The sequence below is a fragment of the Raphanus sativus genome, unplaced genomic scaffold (assembly GCF_000801105.2).
Source record: "Raphanus sativus cultivar WK10039 unplaced genomic scaffold, ASM80110v3 Scaffold1304, whole genome shotgun sequence".
Lineage (NCBI taxonomy): Eukaryota > Viridiplantae > Streptophyta > Magnoliopsida > Brassicales > Brassicaceae > Raphanus > Raphanus sativus.
The window spans coordinates 5423-23315 of record NW_026616616.1 but is presented as its reverse complement, the minus strand read 5'-3'; the positions used below and the strand labels follow the sequence as shown (position 1 = coordinate 23315).

The 17893-nt window shown below is 35.1% G+C and overlaps 5 protein-coding genes across 5 annotated transcripts; 3 read left to right on the top strand and 2 right to left on the bottom strand.

Moving 5' to 3' along the window:
* Window positions 1-691: 691 nt before the first annotated feature.
* Window positions 692-2387, top strand: LOC130504017 (ethylene-responsive transcription factor CRF2-like). The gene has a single exon (XM_056998592.1). It carries the CDS (start codon window positions 1270-1272, stop codon window positions 2206-2208), a length of 939 nt encoding a protein of 312 aa, XP_056854572.1. The 5' UTR covers window positions 692-1269; the 3' UTR covers window positions 2209-2387.
* Window positions 2388-8675: 6288 nt separating this feature from the next.
* On the bottom strand, window positions 8676-9659 carry LOC108850066 (probable long-chain-alcohol O-fatty-acyltransferase 8). Its single transcript, XM_018623656.2, has one exon. The coding sequence runs from the start codon at window positions 9657-9659 to the stop codon at window positions 8676-8678; it is 984 nt and encodes a 327-aa protein (XP_018479158.2).
* Window positions 9660-11296: 1637 nt separating this feature from the next.
* Window positions 11297-12152, top strand: LOC108851761 (uncharacterized). Its single transcript, XM_018625227.2, has 2 exons — window positions 11297-11511; window positions 11858-12152. Exons 1-2 carry the CDS (start codon window positions 11377-11379, stop codon window positions 11942-11944), a joined length of 222 nt encoding a protein of 73 aa, XP_018480729.1. The 5' UTR covers window positions 11297-11376; the 3' UTR covers window positions 11945-12152.
* A 1488-nt stretch (window positions 12153-13640) lies between these two features.
* LOC108855107 (protein trichome birefringence-like 24) lies at window positions 13641-15769 on the top strand. The gene is made up of 3 exons (XM_018628824.2): window positions 13641-13975; window positions 14235-14527; window positions 14729-15769. The coding sequence occupies exons 1-3, from the start codon at window positions 13759-13761 to the stop codon at window positions 15509-15511; spliced, it is 1293 nt and encodes a 430-aa protein (XP_018484326.2). The 5' UTR covers window positions 13641-13758; the 3' UTR covers window positions 15512-15769.
* A 293-nt stretch (window positions 15770-16062) lies between these two features.
* Window positions 16063-17644, bottom strand: LOC130504018 (probable WRKY transcription factor 53). Its single transcript, XM_056998593.1, has 3 exons — window positions 16960-17644; window positions 16720-16851; window positions 16063-16646 (listed from the first exon to the last, which is right to left on the bottom strand). The coding sequence occupies exons 1-3, from the start codon at window positions 17361-17363 to the stop codon at window positions 16205-16207; spliced, it is 978 nt and encodes a 325-aa protein (XP_056854573.1). The 5' UTR covers window positions 17364-17644; the 3' UTR covers window positions 16063-16204.
* Between the last annotated feature and the right edge of the window lie 249 nt (window positions 17645-17893).

The window sequence follows — 17893 nt, the reverse complement described above, 5'->3', positions numbered from 1 at the left end:
TTTCCGTTTTTGGCGGAAAACCTCGGTTTTTCAGTTTTGGCGGAAACCCCTGGTTTTCTGGTTTTGACGGTAAAATTTGGTTTTCCGGTTTTGGCGATAAAACTTGGTTTTCCGGTTTTGGCGGAAAAACTTGGTTTTACGTTTTTGGAGGGAAAACTCGGTTTTCTGTTTTTGGCGGAAAAACTCGATTTTCGGATTTTAGCGAGATTTTCGGGTTTTGGCGAGGAAACTCGGTTTTCGGGTTTTGGCAAAAAAACTCGGTTTTCGGGTCTTGTTGAGAAAACTCGGTTTTCCGATTTTGGTTGAAAAATATGTGTTTTGATTTTGCCGGATTCTTTTTTTTTTGGTTCTGACAGAAAAAACGTTTTTGCAAATTTTTTTATTTAATTAAAATAGTAGAAAATATAATCATATAATTGAAAATCCATGGGTACCCCCACTATAAATATGGGTTTTAAAATTTATACCCATGCTTAACCCAATTAATTTTGGATAGATAAAAACCCAACCCAATATTAGTGGTTTGGGTAAACCCATGGACAATCACCCATGTTAAGTTGTTAACATCCCTAATATCTAGTAACTTTTTTTTTTGTCAACCTGTATATCTAGTAACTTTCTGCGATTAATTGGAGAAAAACATTTTTTACGATATACGGTAGCAAAAATCCATATATAATTAAATACAGTAGCAAAAAAGACCCGGAGAAAACACTTATCAGCCGTTTCAAGGTCCTATAAAATAGTCACTCAGTCTCTCTCTCTCTTTTACTACTCCTACATGTGCTCTGCCGCTTTTAAATCTCCGTCTTCTTCCTCGTGTCACACTTTCTCACACTCTGCAAAAAAACATTTTCTTTCCTAAAATCTCCAATCCAAGAAAAATCAAAGCTTAAAGCTTTCACTACAAAAGGGGCATCTTCCTCTTTACCTCTCGGTAACCAAACGTTGCGTTTGTGTTATATTCCATTTTATAAGAGAATAATAACAAAAAGCTCTTTTTTTTTCTTTTTAACTTTCTCGGAAAATCTTCGCTTTCCCCTTTCCTCTCTAGCAGTTTTCTATAAAAAAACTTCTCCTTCTTTGTTCTGAAGAGGAGCGTCTCTCTTGTTCTTCAAGTTTCTTCCTCTGCTTTTTTCTAAAGTCTTATCTTTATCTTTGTCTCTTTCCTTTTTTTTCCTCTCTTTGCTTTTTCAAATGCTTTTTCAATCTCTCTGATATATACACACAGAACACAGTCCAAGTAACAGAGAGAGAGAGAGAGAACAAATGGAACCGGAGAAGAATCTCGTTCTCCCGAAGATCAAATTCACCGAGCACAAAACCAACACGACAAGAACCGTACAGAGTCGTCACCACCATCATCAACAGCCAAGGCTTATCCGTATCTCCGTCACCGACCCAGACGCAACAGACTCCTCCAGCGACGAAGAAGAAGAACACCAGCGTTTCGCCTCAAAACGCCGTCGTATCAAGAAGTTCGTCAACGAAGTAGTTCTTAACTCTGCCGCTACTACTACTACTACTTCCACCACTCAAATCGAACCAAAGAGGAGAAGGAATAGACCGGTTATCATCAAACCGGAACCGGCTCCCGCTCCGGAATATAAGAAGTACCGAGGAGTGAGACAGCGTCCCTGGGGAAAATGGGCGGCGGAGATAAGAGACCCCCTCCGCCGCGTCCGCCTCTGGCTCGGAACTTTCAACACGGCGGAGGAAGCCGCCTTGGTCTACGACAGCGCCGCGATTCAGCTCCGCGGCCCCGACGCTCTCACCAACTTCTCCGTCTCCCCGCCGACGGCGGATACCAAATCTCCCAAGAAGAAGAGCAAAACCAAAGACGACGTCGCTTCATCCTCCTCCGCCACCAGCAGCGACTGCCTCCGATCTCCGGTGTCCGTTCTCCGATCTCACTTCACCGTCGACGAAACCTCGGCGGTTATCGTCAAGGAGGAGCCCTCGGCGACGACGGCGGTGTCGGAGACTTTCTCCGATTTCTCGGCGCCGATGTTCGCGGACGATGATTTGTTCGATTTCCGGAGCGACTTTCTCGCCGGAGAGTTGTTCGGAGAAGATGTATTCGCGGATACGTGCACTGGTATGAACTTTGGATTCGATTTCGGATCATCCGGATTACCCAACTGGCACGTGGAGGACCATTTTCAAGATATCGGGGATCTATTCGGGTCGGATCCTCTTTCTGTTTAAATAAATTTTATTAATAACCGGCCGTTATTATACGGACGGCGAAGTTTTGTACCGGTGAGAGATATAGCCTTGATGTTTGTTTTTATCTTCTTCTTTTTTTTCTACTTTTTGTGCTTATATGAAATGAAATTGTATTAATGTTGTTAATGTTTTTAATGGTAATATTAATTAGTAAGTAATTAACTAAATTATTAACGTTTAGTTCAAAAAGTCACTCTGTTCACTGGGGGGGTGGGGTTTCTTTGCTCCACGTGCTCTGGGCTCTATCTCCTTTTTATTTTTGGTCGACTGAAAATTCCCTTCGTTTTCGCCTTTTTGTTATTAATCTTTTCGCTTTTCTTGTTGGTGGGTATTAATGTATTGATGTAGCTTTAGCTTAAGTATTATTATTACACACGGTTAGAAGCTAATTTATAAGGTTAAAATGCAAGTAGGGTGATGTGCCAGGTGGATTGACTGAGACTACTAGATACGAGGGAAGAGAGAATCTAAGTCTGATTTGAAATGTGAAATGTGGCCACATCAGAGAAGCTATGTTTTGGCAGTTTTTTGATAAGTCTCATGAGGTTTACCTGAGAGAAAGCAGTGGGAGTAGCTGATTGACTATAACTCTTCAACCGCATACTACAAGTTTTTACACTCAATTGAGTTATCCGTCAGATATTCATTTTGCCATGTTTTGAAATACAAATTTATAAAAAGGATTAGATTTTCATTATCTCTTACTCGCATTTTTGGGTTTATCTGTGGTTACTAAATGGTCTTCCTAATAGCTAGCTAGTTTTATGTTCAGGTGTTGTGTCATTCTCTTCTATAAATTGGTATTTGTGATGGGAAAATTAGCCTGTTTGGTGTAATCCAGTTTTTAATATTTTAGTCCCTGTATACCATCCCAAGTGAACCATCAATCTGTTAAGAAAAGAGACGAGTTTTAACAAGTTTGGTCATGGTCCGCGCGCTGCTGGTTCTATATCGATTGCATCGGAATATAACCATGGTTTCCCAAAACTAGTACAACCAATCTATGTCAAAATATGTTAATATCCCTCAGCTTGCTTGGAATGACTTTGGTCCACCTGAACAAGAAAGCATGTGGAATCATTGAGGTTATTATTCTTCTTTAATCAATGCATTGATGTTCTTTGTTTTCTGGTGAGAACCTAAGGTTATTGTCCCATAATCCTAGATTTCCTACGAAGCAATATTCGGCGTTGAACCTAGACTGATGATATCTTTTGTCCATCTTGTGGTCACTATTTGATTACTGTAGTTTGCTTTTTTATTATATTTTTTTTGTCGAATTAGCTATATTTTGTTTCAGACCCAACCATTTCTTGATGGCTTCCTGTTATTTTTGTTAACTAAATCAATGCGTTAAATCAAGTTTACTTTTGTGGATCGCTTCTTCTATCTAGATTTTTTTTTTTTGTTTCTTGTTGTATAGAATATTATTTTAAGTTCATCTGAGATATCGTTTGCATAAATCTTTGTTGGAAAAAAAGTTTATTTCATTAGGTTACTTGGATATTTATCGTAGATCGTCAAGAGTTTTATCGTCAAGAGTTTTACTTGGATATTTATTGAATCGAACCGTTCCAACCTGAAAATCTGATTTCTTTAACGAAGAAAGTAAGACTTGTTACTCTGTTGATCAGATGCATAGTCGACATTTCTGATAAAACACGAAAAAGCGACGATTTACATATAATTGATAAATCAATTTAAAAAATCTCAAAATATATATTTAAAAGATTGAAAATACAGAGATGTGCAGGGAAAAAAACTGACGCGTAGGTTAGAGCCGCAACTACTCGAGAAAGAGCAGAGTCATGTCGCTTTCTCTAGATATCCTTTTTTCTTCTGCCCGTAAAAGAGGTTCAGAGGCTACATCTCTTTGGCAATTATTTTAAAATTATTTTATATAAATTTTTGAAAAGTTCTGGCAATATTCAGAAATAACCATGCAAGTTGCTGAATTTTCAAGTGTAAGATATACTACATTTGTTGTTCAAAAAAGATATACTAGTACATTCTAATAATCTACTGTATAAGGGAAAAAGGAAGAAAATAGGTCCAAATATTTATTACATATACAATTCAAATACGTGGGTTGGGTTTATTAGCGAATTTAGAATGTATCTACTATGATGAATATGTAGATACGGAAAATAAGAAGTATTAAATGGCTAGGCCCCATTTCGTAAAATATTCATGTGAACTACGTGATTTTTCATGCATACCCATCAATCTTTATTTTTTGAAAATGAAAATATGTTCATACCCATATATTCCGCTGTGCTATAATTTAAACTCCCATGTTAACATGAGTATTATTTAAAACAAAAACTCTCATTTAAATTTCACAGCTATATAACATATTCTACCGACATGACCAAGAAAAGAGAGTAAATGACTGATTTAATTGTTAAGAACTAATCAAGCGTAAATAGAAGTTTGTTTAATCACCAAAGACAATGTAGTCTTGAGTGATTTCAAATGATCTGCCGCATATCTAAGAGATTGTTACATTTACATATATTTCGTTATTGAAGAAAAAGAGTAAAATCACATGACTTTACAGTGCCCTTTCCCGATTTTGTAAGGCTTGAATATGGTCATGGGCCAAAGATATGCATGCATATACAATCACACATTATAATATAGTGTCCCCTCATGCAAAGATTTGGTTTGTCACAAAATTCCAGAGCTCTTGTAAGATTTATTCTAAAAGATAAATGGGGACCTTTCATGAGATCTTCTCTGTGATTTTCTAATTTTGACTAACTGTTGAATAAAAATACATATCATGATAAATCTTACGTTCATGCATGCATTCAGAACTTATTAAATAAAATAAGTAAACAAAACTCTTTTACCCAAAAAGTAAAACAAACTCATGCAAAAAAAGAAGAAGAAGCAAACTACGCCGTTCACGTCATGACATGATTCAATGATTACTACCGTGTGTCTAAAGTAATTTTCGTTATTTAAGATATCCAATTTTTTGTTTGGCTTTACTTCACGAATTCTAAATAATACAAGTTTTTCTTCAAAAAAATATTATCTTTAACATAATATAAAACATAAATAATTTAATGAAATTATATGTTTCATAAAATTTTAGAATTAATTAAATGTTTTTATAAAACATAAAATTTTAAAAGAACTATAGTTTTTATAAAGAGTTTATATTTCTTTCTTAATTTAATATTTTTATAAGTAGTTTTATAAATAAAAATAATAGTTATATGTTAAAATAATAATTATATAAAATTATATATTTAAAACTATATATTTAATTTTATATACATATATTTATATAAAAGCCAGAATAGATAAGTTATTCAATTACAATTTTTTTAGTATTTATGATTTCTATAACGAATACTAATTTTTAATATTTGTTTTCATTTTGAATAGTTATGAATATTTAGATTTTTGGATTTAGTCGAAACGAAGAATGAATATAATCAAAATTAACAGATAAAATGCTTCCGCCTACTAATTATTCATACAGAGAAAGAATTAACAAACATGTAGAGGACCCCCACTATGATGACGCGTCTCAGCTATGAAAATGTACGGCTTCAGGATCCCAGGGTCCAGCGAATCTGGACCGTCCATTTGGTTTAGCTCAAACGTACTGGGTTAAGTCCTTGGATAAGCCGTGGAATGGTTGAAATTGAACCAGGTGTCTACTGGATACTTTAGAGCTGGGAAGTAATCACTTAACCTATGCCAAATGTGAAGAATTTTGTGAACAGGATCATACCAGGATTCTTTTATCTGTACCGGTCCAGGACTGTCCTGGTCAAAGAACATTGTGTCAAACATTCAACGCTATCTTGACCTAAGTTGACTTTATCGTGCATGACTTGACCTCAGTTGATATGTTGAAAAAATTGAGTCCAATTCAATTTAAAACTTGGATTTGAGAAAAACCATAAAATCGTTGTGCCAAAAAAAAACCCGTAAAATCGACAAAAAAATCAATAAAACTAATGATCTAGGCTTAACTTCAAATCTCGGTTCTAAAAAATCAACACACGATTAATATTTTTTAGTTATCATTAAAATTAAATATTTCACGATCAATATTTAACTATCACTGTTGCTTAATTAATTTTCGATTAAATTATATTTTCTTAAGAAATAATGTAAAAAATATCTTTATGGTTTCTTATATACTATTTTTATTTGTTCATATTCAGTAAATTTTTATTAGTTGTAAGAATAAATAATTTCTGTAATTTTAAATGTTTAATTTTAGTTTACATAGTGTTCATTTTTAGTTGTTTAATGTATATATAGTTAGACTATGTTTATTATTTATTTTTAATCAATAAAAGATAACATATATATACGTATATATATAAACTAGAAAACTATTCGATGGATAGAACCGTTTTAATCAATTAATCAATAATTATACCGAATTAGTATTCAGTCCGGTTTTCAAAATATTGCTATCACTCATTATTCATTTTCGTCAATTTTCAACAAATAGATGCACACTCGTTACTGAATTTAGCAATTGATGTATCTGCTATTAATTTTTTTTTCATTTACGAAAAATATTAACAAAATATTAACGTTACAGTACATGTGAGTAGTCCTTGTCTAACTGAAAATTGAGAAAGATAGTGAAAAATCTAAGATTAATATTGATTTTTGGTTGATACAGTTAAATTTGTGAAACCAGGATCTCTAATTAACACTATACGCTATGCTGTTAATTAGTCGACATACCAAAAGTATTCTTAGAAGAATCATAAAGAAATGATTTAGTTTTAAAACTTTCTGCCAATATTGTTTCGAAACTTATCAAAAAGTCCATGATATGTAACTACAAACCTATGATTGACTTTGGTCCACCGAAATTCAAGATATAATGATATAAATCAAAACTTTGATATATATGTATTATTGTATGTTTGTACATATACACACAGTCTACATATTCATATAATGATATACACGGTAGAAATATCAGATGCGTTTGCACAAATCAGTTTCAAAAAAAAAAAATATCAGATGCGTAAACATTTTTAGAATGCATAGTAAGAAAATACATGTGGAATAGAAGGTGACTGAGACAGTGTCTCATGAAAAGTGGCAGAGACACATTAATAAAGAACATTAAAAGAAGGACCAAAGAAATTAAATGATGTCTTTTAATTTCATATTTCACGTACCATTCTCGTGCTATTCCCATGCACTTAACATGTTCGCTGTGGCTTCTTCCTTATAATTTTACTGAACTAACCTTCCAACTACCTTTTCGGTTATGTTATCTCATATTTCCATTCTTACTTCCCTCGCCATAATGCACAAGCTAATTTGAGTTTGAATATTTGTACTATTGGTACCACAACGTTACTATTTTCCTACGTTAAAGTCACTGCTTAAAGAACATCATAAATATCCCCGGGTTATAAGGTTCTTCTATAGTAACATTTGTCCTGTGAAGGCTTTGATCATCTTTTACGAACAAGTGTTGGTCTATAATTAAAACATCCCGACGTACATTTGAAATGTCTATATGATCATTCCTATACTAAAATACACACAGCTAAGAAGGACGACTTAACTAGCAACATATTACAGCCTTCGATAAATTTAAGACTCTACTTGCTAAAGATGCACCATGTCGAGTTTTAATCCAGACATAATACCAATACAAAAAAAAACTTTAGCCAACAGATAAAACTTAGAGCACGTCAAATATAAATTAGAATGCACAAAAGAATAAATAATATCGAATTTTATGATCAGTAAGACAGTAATCAGATATTCTCCCTTATGTTTTTGCTAAATCAATATTGTTTTTCTTTTCTTTTCTTTTCAAAACGTTATAATAATGGTTGAGTATGTTTTGTCATGTTGAAGCCGTTGTCCAAGGACTCGAAAGTAAACATTATGGGCTGATAAAAGGCTTTGAATGGCTTTGTTGAACTAACCAGAGTGGCTTTTCTGGCATACATTCAACAATCAACATAAACCAAGCCATTCACACCATGACATGATCTGACGGTTTCCACCACTGACCATGAGTATGTTTGGAAATGGAACCCACCATTGATGACGCGTCTCATCTATGAAAATGTTCGGCTTCAGATTCTGTGTTGGATGCACGAGAATTTTTTTTTTTTTTTTTTTTAATAGACAACCATTAATGAGGATTTTTACTTGATTTTCGTTCTTTCATATTTTTTGGAAAGTTTTAGCAAAAATAAAAACTATGGAAAGTCTCGACTCTCGATAAAGTAATATTGTTCTGAAACTGCCGTCTACCGCCAGAAAATTAAAATCAAGACAAAAGCAACAAACAAAACAGATTTTATTCACGAGGTATACATAACAGATGAACACGATTTATTCAGTTTTTATATTAAAAACACGCACAATACGAACTTTTTAGATTTTTTTTTGGTTAACAATTTTTTTAGTTTTCTTATTTCACAATTTCACGTTACAATAATATATTCGGTAATATAATGGCGTATCTCTTTTCCCCTTGTAATTTGAGGGAAATAGAGCCAACCATTGGTCACAATCACAAATGTCATGGTAAGCAGCCAAGACACCACTGGTCTCACTGTCCAACGCTGCCCAAACGCTGACCTTTTCACCACCATTTCTGCCGCAGTGCAAACCCCATGCAGCACATAAAACAAAGTGATCTCCCAGGAAGGCGTTTCATAGCTTGTGTAGAAGGATTGAAGTTCGTGAAACAGACCAGAGGCAAGGAAAGTCGCAAAACCCCCGATAAACATAGCCAAACCGGAGTTTGATTTACCCTTCAGAGGAAAGTAGAAAGCTGACCGGAGAAGGGAAGACACCATTGGATTCCACCGGGGACCCCAGAAGTCTTGAAGAGAGGTGGCTAGGTAAGGTTCATCGAATACTGGCTTAAGATCGCACCCAAGAATGATAGTGAACAGAAATTTGACGGTGTTTAATGCAATCTCAAGTGGCAAGTACATATATAAAGGATATATAACCACCCATAACAGAACCGTGGGAAGATTATGTTTGTAACCCCGCATATGTAACATTAACATCACTGCACATATTGCAACTTTAGTGGGGAAAACCCAAGTGGGAGAAGTAGATTGAGATTTAGGGGTTTTTCCAAGTCTTTCGATGGGAAGGAAAGTGAAGCACAAAAATCCAAAAAGACTTGTGGGAAGTGGGAAAAGAGGACCTTTATCAAATGAAAAGAGGATGAGCTTTAAAATTCCCATCCCTGTGAGGGTAAACGTTATGATGGAAATGAACAATACTGAGGAGAAGAAGATGGGGAAAACAAAGAACTGAACACATACTGGAAGAATAGAGAGTAATCGAGGAGCCCCAGCTTTGATTCTAGACGGTATGTAGTAGCAATAAATTACGGAGACTATTGATGAAATGTATACCAGGGCAAATCTCTTGATTTCTTCCTCCATGTCTTACTTATTTTTTGTGTTTGCTGGTAATGATGATCTTCCAATCATCGAGGTTTTTTATCTTGGTTGTTGTGTGTATCTGAAGTAGCAGGAATGTGTATTAGACTATTTGCACTTGTGGTTTAACAGGTAGACAAATGATGGAACGGGTTTGCTTCGACGTTCTCCCTTCTGAGGCTGGCTCTTGCGCACGTTCTACTTTCTAAGGCTGGCTCTTGCGTACGTTCTCTCTCCCTTCTGAAGCTGGCTCTTGTGTACGTTTTACCTTTTAAGGCTTATTCTTATGTCAACAGTTTTTTTCTTTTGTAAGAGTACATGTCAACAAATATATGTATGTTCATGTATTCACTCATCAATTATCAAATGCGAGATAATGCATTTCTCATGTACAACATACGTTTAATTTGTTTTCGGACAACTAGTTTTCACATTTCTCTATGTTACGCAGTTTCAATGGATGACCGCTTTTTGACTCAACTGGCTCTTTGATCTGCTTGCTTAAACCCAAGAAACAGCCGTTGACGTGTTCATGAGAGTAATTCTAGTTTTGAAATGATCGATATCTTATTCTCTTTCTTGTGAAACATGCGAAGCTTATGTATTGTTTAATTTGGTATAATAATTGAAAAGGTATAATAATAACTGAAAAGGTATAATAATTGAAAAATTATGTTGAGTTCATATAACCAGTTTTGAAAAACCATTGCGCCAAGGCTATATATGTACATTATGGGCTGATCTCTCTTATAAAAAAAGTTGAGAAATTAGCAATTTTTTTCTATTCCTAAATAATAAATACTAGATTTTGATCCGCGCTTTAGAAGCGCAGAATATTTTCTGATAAAAAATTTCACTAATAACTTAACAAATATTTTGGTAATTTTTAAGGAGTGTGTATTTAAAATATTTTTGCATTTAAATCAATGTTTTTAAATTCAACCCGATTGTGATTATATCCGTTAATCCGGAGATCTGACAATTCAATTTTGGTTTTTAAAATATTCATATTAAAAAAAAATCACTAAACCTCGAGACTAACCGATTGAACTGATGGATGACTGATGAATGACCGATATGTAATCTTATAATCCAAATTTTAAAGTTCATTATTTTGCAGTTTATGAAATTATGACGTTTCTACAAAATTTTAAAGAGAAAATGATAGATATAAAATAACTAAGATTAATTATTGTATTGTTGGAAACATTGATAGTAGTATAAAAATATATTGTTTGAAACATTGATAATATTATAAAAGAATAAGTATATTGTTTGAAAACATGGATAGTAGTATAAAGAAAGTAACATTAGTGATTTAATGTAGGTTTAACTATAAAGTATAAAGGTGTATTTAATTTAAAAACTTACAAAATAAATGTTAGGTCCAACATAATGTTTCTGTTTTAATAAGATAGATGTAAAAGCAAAGTTCTTAGTTAGAGCTTAGTATAGTCCGGTTTATATAAACCGTTAATCATTAATATCTTCTCATTAGTATCATACGACATAACCAGTATAATTAATATGCTAAAACCAGACTATACAAATTCGTATTGTGATGGATAAGCTAAACTGGGCTTTTAGGCCCATTAACGATTTCGTTCCTTTAAGCCTTGTGAGTTGTGACCGTAGTTGAGACTTGAGAATCATACATCCGGAAGCATCATCTCTCTCTCTGTCGGCCGAAAAACCTTTGTCTTTAGGGTTTATCATTTCCATGGAGAAACAGAATCCTCAACCAGTCTGCGGCCAAGAGGCTCTCCTTCTTCTCAATTGTGTCACTGAGTCTCCGTACGATTCAGAGAAATGCATCCGGTTCCTTCAATCTCTCAGAGAATGCGTTCTCTCAAAGGTTTCCCTCTCTGCAATTCAATCATTTACAATTTACATCATCATCAGCATCTCAATCGAATCTTAGTCTCTTGGATCGTAGTTAACTATTCACTTCTGCTCCAGGACAGTTTTGATCTCTCTTATAGAAAAAACTTCGAGTAAATGTAGAAATGATGAAGCTGATGAGTATTTTTTTTTTTTAATAGAGTGTTTCTTAAGTTCTTAGATGTAACTGTAAATGCAAGGGGCCTGTTTTGTTCTCATTCTTTATCTTTATCAATGCCTATTAATTTTGCTTGTATATTGATTAGTTTTTTTTTTTTTTAAAGTTGTTGTTGTTGACCCTATGGCTATGAATGTAACAGAAAGTTAACAAGTTCGTGATACCAAGTCAGGAACATCCCAGTGAGGGAGGAGCAGGAGGAGCCTCAGCTACCAAGCGACCTTCATAACCTTCTTTGTTCCCTTTTCTTTTGAGATTGTAATCTCACATACTTGATTTCATACAAGTCCTCCACCACAGACTCGTAACTTAGAGGTTACCATATTGTTGCTTTTGTATGTTGAAAACTGAAAACTGGAAGGAGCTAAAAAGAGAAATATTTGACTGTTTGATTCTCTGTAAACTACTTTCTCATGTCAAATAAGTTCGTTCAGACACAATACTAGCATAAAACTAGCTTCTCGCCTATCTCTTGTTTAACTACTGTTTATACAGAACCATCTCAAAGTAGGATTATGGGATATAAGCTGCTTCCCTAACAACACATTTTGTTAGGCTAGTTTCCACTCACCATACAAAACGTTCGTCTCCTAACATTCCATCTCCCTGCCAAAAACAACATCATTACATACAGAGACTCATAGTACTACTTATATCTAACCGTCAAGTACTAGTAGACTCTCTCTCTTTGGTTTCCTTCCACGTCCCTACTGATCTCAATCACACCTGCACGGAGATTCCAGCCACAGAACATGTCAAACTTCCTCTAAATCTAACACACTACCATTAATGAGAAACATCAAAAACACTTGAATTACCTGAATCCACACCGACTTCATCAGAAGAGTTCAAATATTCGACAGCCTTTTCAAGCTTCTCTAGCATCTCCTTCAATTCACCATACTTCTTATGCAATTCGCCATACTTGGTCTCCCAGTGTTTAACCTCTTCCTTAGCCACCACAGTCTCTGTCTGCTTCTTCTCAAGAACCTCCAGCGTTTTGATTAAGTTCTCGTGTTCCTTCTACAGATCCTCATACTTACCTACCGTATATTTAGAATATTCTAAATGAAAATGTTAAAACTTTCTCTGTTGTTGTTTTTTTTTTGTAAAAGTTTTATCAAATTTGAAATACAAAACTCGTTTATTACTTTTTTTTTTTGTAAAAAGAACTCGTTTACTACTTACCGTATATTATTCTTGTTTATTAGGTCTTTCAATGCTTTGTTTTAGAAAGAAGAACACAAACCAAACCTTGTATAATCCATGTTTTACGAGTTATATAATCCAATGATAAAGTAAGTCTAACTGCTGGGGACAGAGATTGCAAGTTGTTTTGGGACGTCTTACTCATTACACTTATTAACTGCGATAATTTCAGTTCAGTCCAAAAAGTGTTTCTCTCGCCAGTTCAAAAGACATACCCAGGTATGTATTACAGACGTACAGTTTTCAAAAGATCACCAAAGAAAATTATATACTTCCTCCGTTTCATAATACTTGATGTTTTGTCTTGGTGGACAAAGATTAAAAAAATTTCTCTAAAAAGATATTTTAAAATATATTTTTAAAATCAGTTAACTAATAATAAAAAAAACTGTAGAGTAGTTTTCTATAAAATTAAAGTTAACTTTAAAATCTCAGAACTTTATATAATTTGAAACAAAATAATCCTTCTAAAACATTGACTATATTGAAACTATATATATATATATTTTTTTTTAAATGAATGTAAAATTTATTGAAACTATATTGAAACAGAGGAAGTATTATTATGTAAAATACTTTCTCAGTTAGTAAAATAGTGTCTGACAACTTAAATAAATCGAAAACATTATCATATATCTCTCACCAAACTCCAGTACTGTGATATAATCAGATTATTATAATAATACATCTTTATTCACTCATTTACCGTATGGTTCTTTTTTAGAAATGGTCCAATGATTTACAATCAGAGCGAAAAAGAAAAGTCCAGAGCATTTGTCGGTCTAAATAACACTCATACCAAGAACACAACACCACTGTTCGTATCTTCTTGAGATGAAGCTGAAGCTGTTCTCAGACTCCAAGATCCATAAGAATGTGTTTCTCATCAAGCTCTTCTCTGCTATTCTCATAACAGGTCTCGCTTTCAGTCTCTTCATTTTTCACTCCAGCGACTTTTCTCCAGTCTTTGCGTCGGTCACAGGAAGATTCGAAGCACGCCTTCTGCCGCCCAAGGTTATCGTGCCTGAAAATGAAGATCTCATTCCTCAGGGTAAGATCACTTAGTATAAAGACTTCTATGTGGTATAAATCTTTGTTTATGAGCAACAATTCTGAGATCTATAGGAACTCTGTTTCTTGATCTGCAAGATCTTGATTTATAGGTGATCTCACATAAAAGACCGAGTTCTTGAATCTTGATAAACTACTTCTTGACTATTGTTTGCAACTTCTTGATTTAAATAGTTGATCTCACATTGGAAGCTAATAACAATCTTTTTTCTTTTTTATTTTGGTGTTTCTTGAATCAGATATTGAAGTAGAGAAGTGCAATCTCTTTGCCGGTAAATGGATCCCAGATTCATCAGGACCAATCTACACAAACAGCTCATGCGGTAATCTCATCGACGGTCACCAAAACTGCATCACCAACGGCAGGCCTGACTTGGACTTCCTCTACTGGAAATGGAAGCCTCATGACTGTCTGTTACCACGTTTTGATCCTCGAAGGTTTCTTCAACTTATGAGGAACAAATCATGGGCGTTCATTGGTGACTCCATCGTGCGTAACCACGTCGAATCTCTGCTTTGTATGCTCTATTCGGTAATAACCTTTGTTTTAATGGCTCTTTTGTTTCCATTTTGTTTATGGACCGTTACATTAATGTCTATGTTAAATTAACTCTTATTAGGAGAGGAAACCGTTCTCAGTGAAATTCGAACCTCTAACCACTTAGACAATAATCTAAGAGTTTTTGTTTCGATCTTAATTTTACAATTTTTTAAAGAAAATCTGTATCACCAGGTCGAAGAACCGGTTGAAGTGTACCACGACAAGGAGTACAAATCGAAAAGATGGCATTTCCCTATACATAACCTAACGATATCCAACGTCTGGTCGCCGTTTCTAGTCCAAGCCGCTATTTTCGAAGATTCAGACGGTGTCTCAACCGCTGCGGTCCAGCTACATCTCGACAAACTCGATGAGACATGGACCAGTCTGATGCCTACTCTAGACTACGCAATCATCTCAACCGGTAAATGGTATCTTAAAGCAGCGGTTTATCACGAAAATGCTAAACCGGTCGGTTGCCATATCTGTCCGGAGAAGTCTCGCTTGGAAGAGCTAGGCTTCGACCATGCTTATAACGCATCGCTGCGTAACGTCATGGACTTCTTAGCTGATGAGACTAACCGTAAAGGTACGGTGTTTTTCAGGACTGCGACTCCAGACCATTTCCAGAACGGGGAGTGGCATAACGGTGGGACGTGCAAGCAGACCGAGCCGGTGAGTGATGAGGAGGCTGAGATGAAAAACGTGCATAAGATACTAAGAGGTTTGGAGATTGGTCAGTTCAAAAGAGCGGTTAGAGAGAAGACGGGTGAGGACGGTGGTAATGTAAAGCTTTTGGATTTCACCGGGATGTTACTGACTCGACCCGATGGTCATCCGGGTGCGTACCGACAGTTCAGACCGTTTGATAAAGACAAAAATGCAAAGGTACAGAATGATTGTCTGCATTGGTGCTTGCCTGGTCCGATTGATTACTTGAATGATGTTATATTAGAGACCATAGCGAATGGCTAAACCGGAGTATTCAAGTTGTGATTGCTGGTTTATGACCATTTGATGAACCCTGGAAGAAGTGAGACCTGGTTCTCTGGAGATAAATAGACTAATACAGAACAAATCTGTTTGAATTGAAAAAAGTGTATGATATTTGGTTCTTGGGAGCTAGCAAAGCCGGTTTGGTAAAGGACTAAAAGTTTTTTTTTTTGCCGGTTCTGTAAAACATTTTTTTCTGTTGGTATAAACCGATATTATGTGTTAGAATTTGATTCGTTATCTTGATTTTCCTCAAATATTAGAAATCTTCTGATAATTTCCCTTAACCTATCAAAATGCGTTAGAATTAGGAGTAAAAATATCATTTGATAGTTGTTAACATGTCCAAGTAAATTATCATGCATGAATTATTGGGTGGAAAAGAGAAAAAAGTTGCAACAATATGAAAACTGCAAAGTTGATGGAAGCATACAAGAAGGAACATGAAGATTACAATAAAAGGTGTGCTCCTATATAGAATTGGAGAATAAAATTATTATTGAATCGTATTATTTGTCTTGTTACAAAATTAATTCAACTGCAAAGTTACTCTTTTAACCATGAAAAAAAATTACAAGTTACATCTACTACGTGAAATAAAATGCAATACAAGTTATCTAGTAAGTGATGTTCCCTGGCTGACAAGTGTTATTCTCTTTTACATTATGTTTTTTTTTAATAATAAATCGAGTCTGGTAAAAACGTGGGAAATTCCGGGTTAATGTCGACCGTTGGATTGAACCAATCAACAGCGTCGAAGATAGGTGAACTCTCCATGAGTCCGCCGAAATAGTCGTTGGTAGTCCCGTAATCGTAAAACGGCGGCGTATTAGGGAAGGAGAAAACATCTTCACCGTCGTCAAGACCCTCGGTTCGAACGGTTAAGCTGGTTTTGAGACTCTCGAGAAGCTCGTTAGGGGTTTGAGCAATGGGTTGTTTGGTTATGGTGTCTTGCTTCTCCGGCGAAGCTGGTGGAGGAGGAGCTGCGGATCCCTGCCGGCAAGTGTGCGCTCCTCTGTAGGTCACTTCGAAAACAGTTGGATCACTGTTTGATCTCTGGACTTGCTTAGTTGCCCAACAGTTCTGTGTGCTACGGTGTGTGCATCTGTAATAACTCCTGCAGTTCAAAACCGATCGAGTTAACATCATGATAATTATGATGATGATGTATTAATGATGAATCATGTTACCTGGGGAACTTGGCGCCCAAAATGTCTTTCTGGCCATACTTTCTCCAGCTATAGACATCATCTTGATGAGGTCCTTCTAAGCCTCTTTCTGGGTTTATTCTCACTTTTTCTGTCCACTTTGGTAACATCTTCCTGCAAAATATTCACCAAAATTTAAATTAATCTATATAATATGATATTTATATTCATAACATTTGGTGACATGTATTTATTTTTTTGGCTGAAATTATTTATTGTTACCTTTTCTTTGAGTTGAAAAAGTGATCTTGGCGATGAGTATTGTTGGAACCTCCTCCATCAATAAACTCTTCGCTTCTCGGACTTCCGTTTATCGACGCGGGAGATTCAGGAATTACGCCGGAGTGTGTCACCGGAGCTACAGCATCCTCCTTCAGAATAAGTTGTACGGGCGGTGAGGAAGACCAGTTTACAATGGCAAGAGATTTCTCGTAGGAAGAAAGTATCTGCTTCAGGAGAATTTTGCTCGTCTCAGTCGCCGGAGAAGAAAATGACGTCAGTGACGACGATGATGATGATGATCCTCCAAGTTGGGCGTGGAGCTTTCTGGCCGCCTCCAGTCCAATAGTGAGCTCGCTTAAAAGTGTATTCTGCTCCCAAGTTAACATATCCTTTTTACCTTCCATTTTGAGTATGTGTATCCCAAAATAGTAACTTTACAAATAAAATCTCTAATTTCGTAAATTATTAGAAAGATATTAAATTTTAAGAGAATTATTAATCTGAAATTTGATACAAGAGTATGATGAGAAATAAATATAATATGTGTAAGTTAGAGTTTGGTTCTATAGTAATAGTTATATTATCTGAATTTTATTGTGAGGATAGATAAGAATAGATGATAGACTAAAGAATCATATGATGAGAGAATGGAAGTGTTGTAGACTTGTGGTGAAACTGATGAGTGTTGGTATGGAATATAAAGGCATTGGATTTGAGTGTTTGAAAATTTTGACAATAAATAATTAAAATACTTCTTTTAATATCAATTTTTGTTTTAGAAAAAAGAGACAAAACTTTCAAAATGAAGAAAAGTCTTCGGTATAAGGAAGTATTGGGCCAGAGTGTATCTATTAGTGGGGGGTGGTAGTAGTGAATGAGGTTACAAGGTCAAAGGCTGACCAATTCAACTTTGCAATTTTGTTATTGTAGCTAT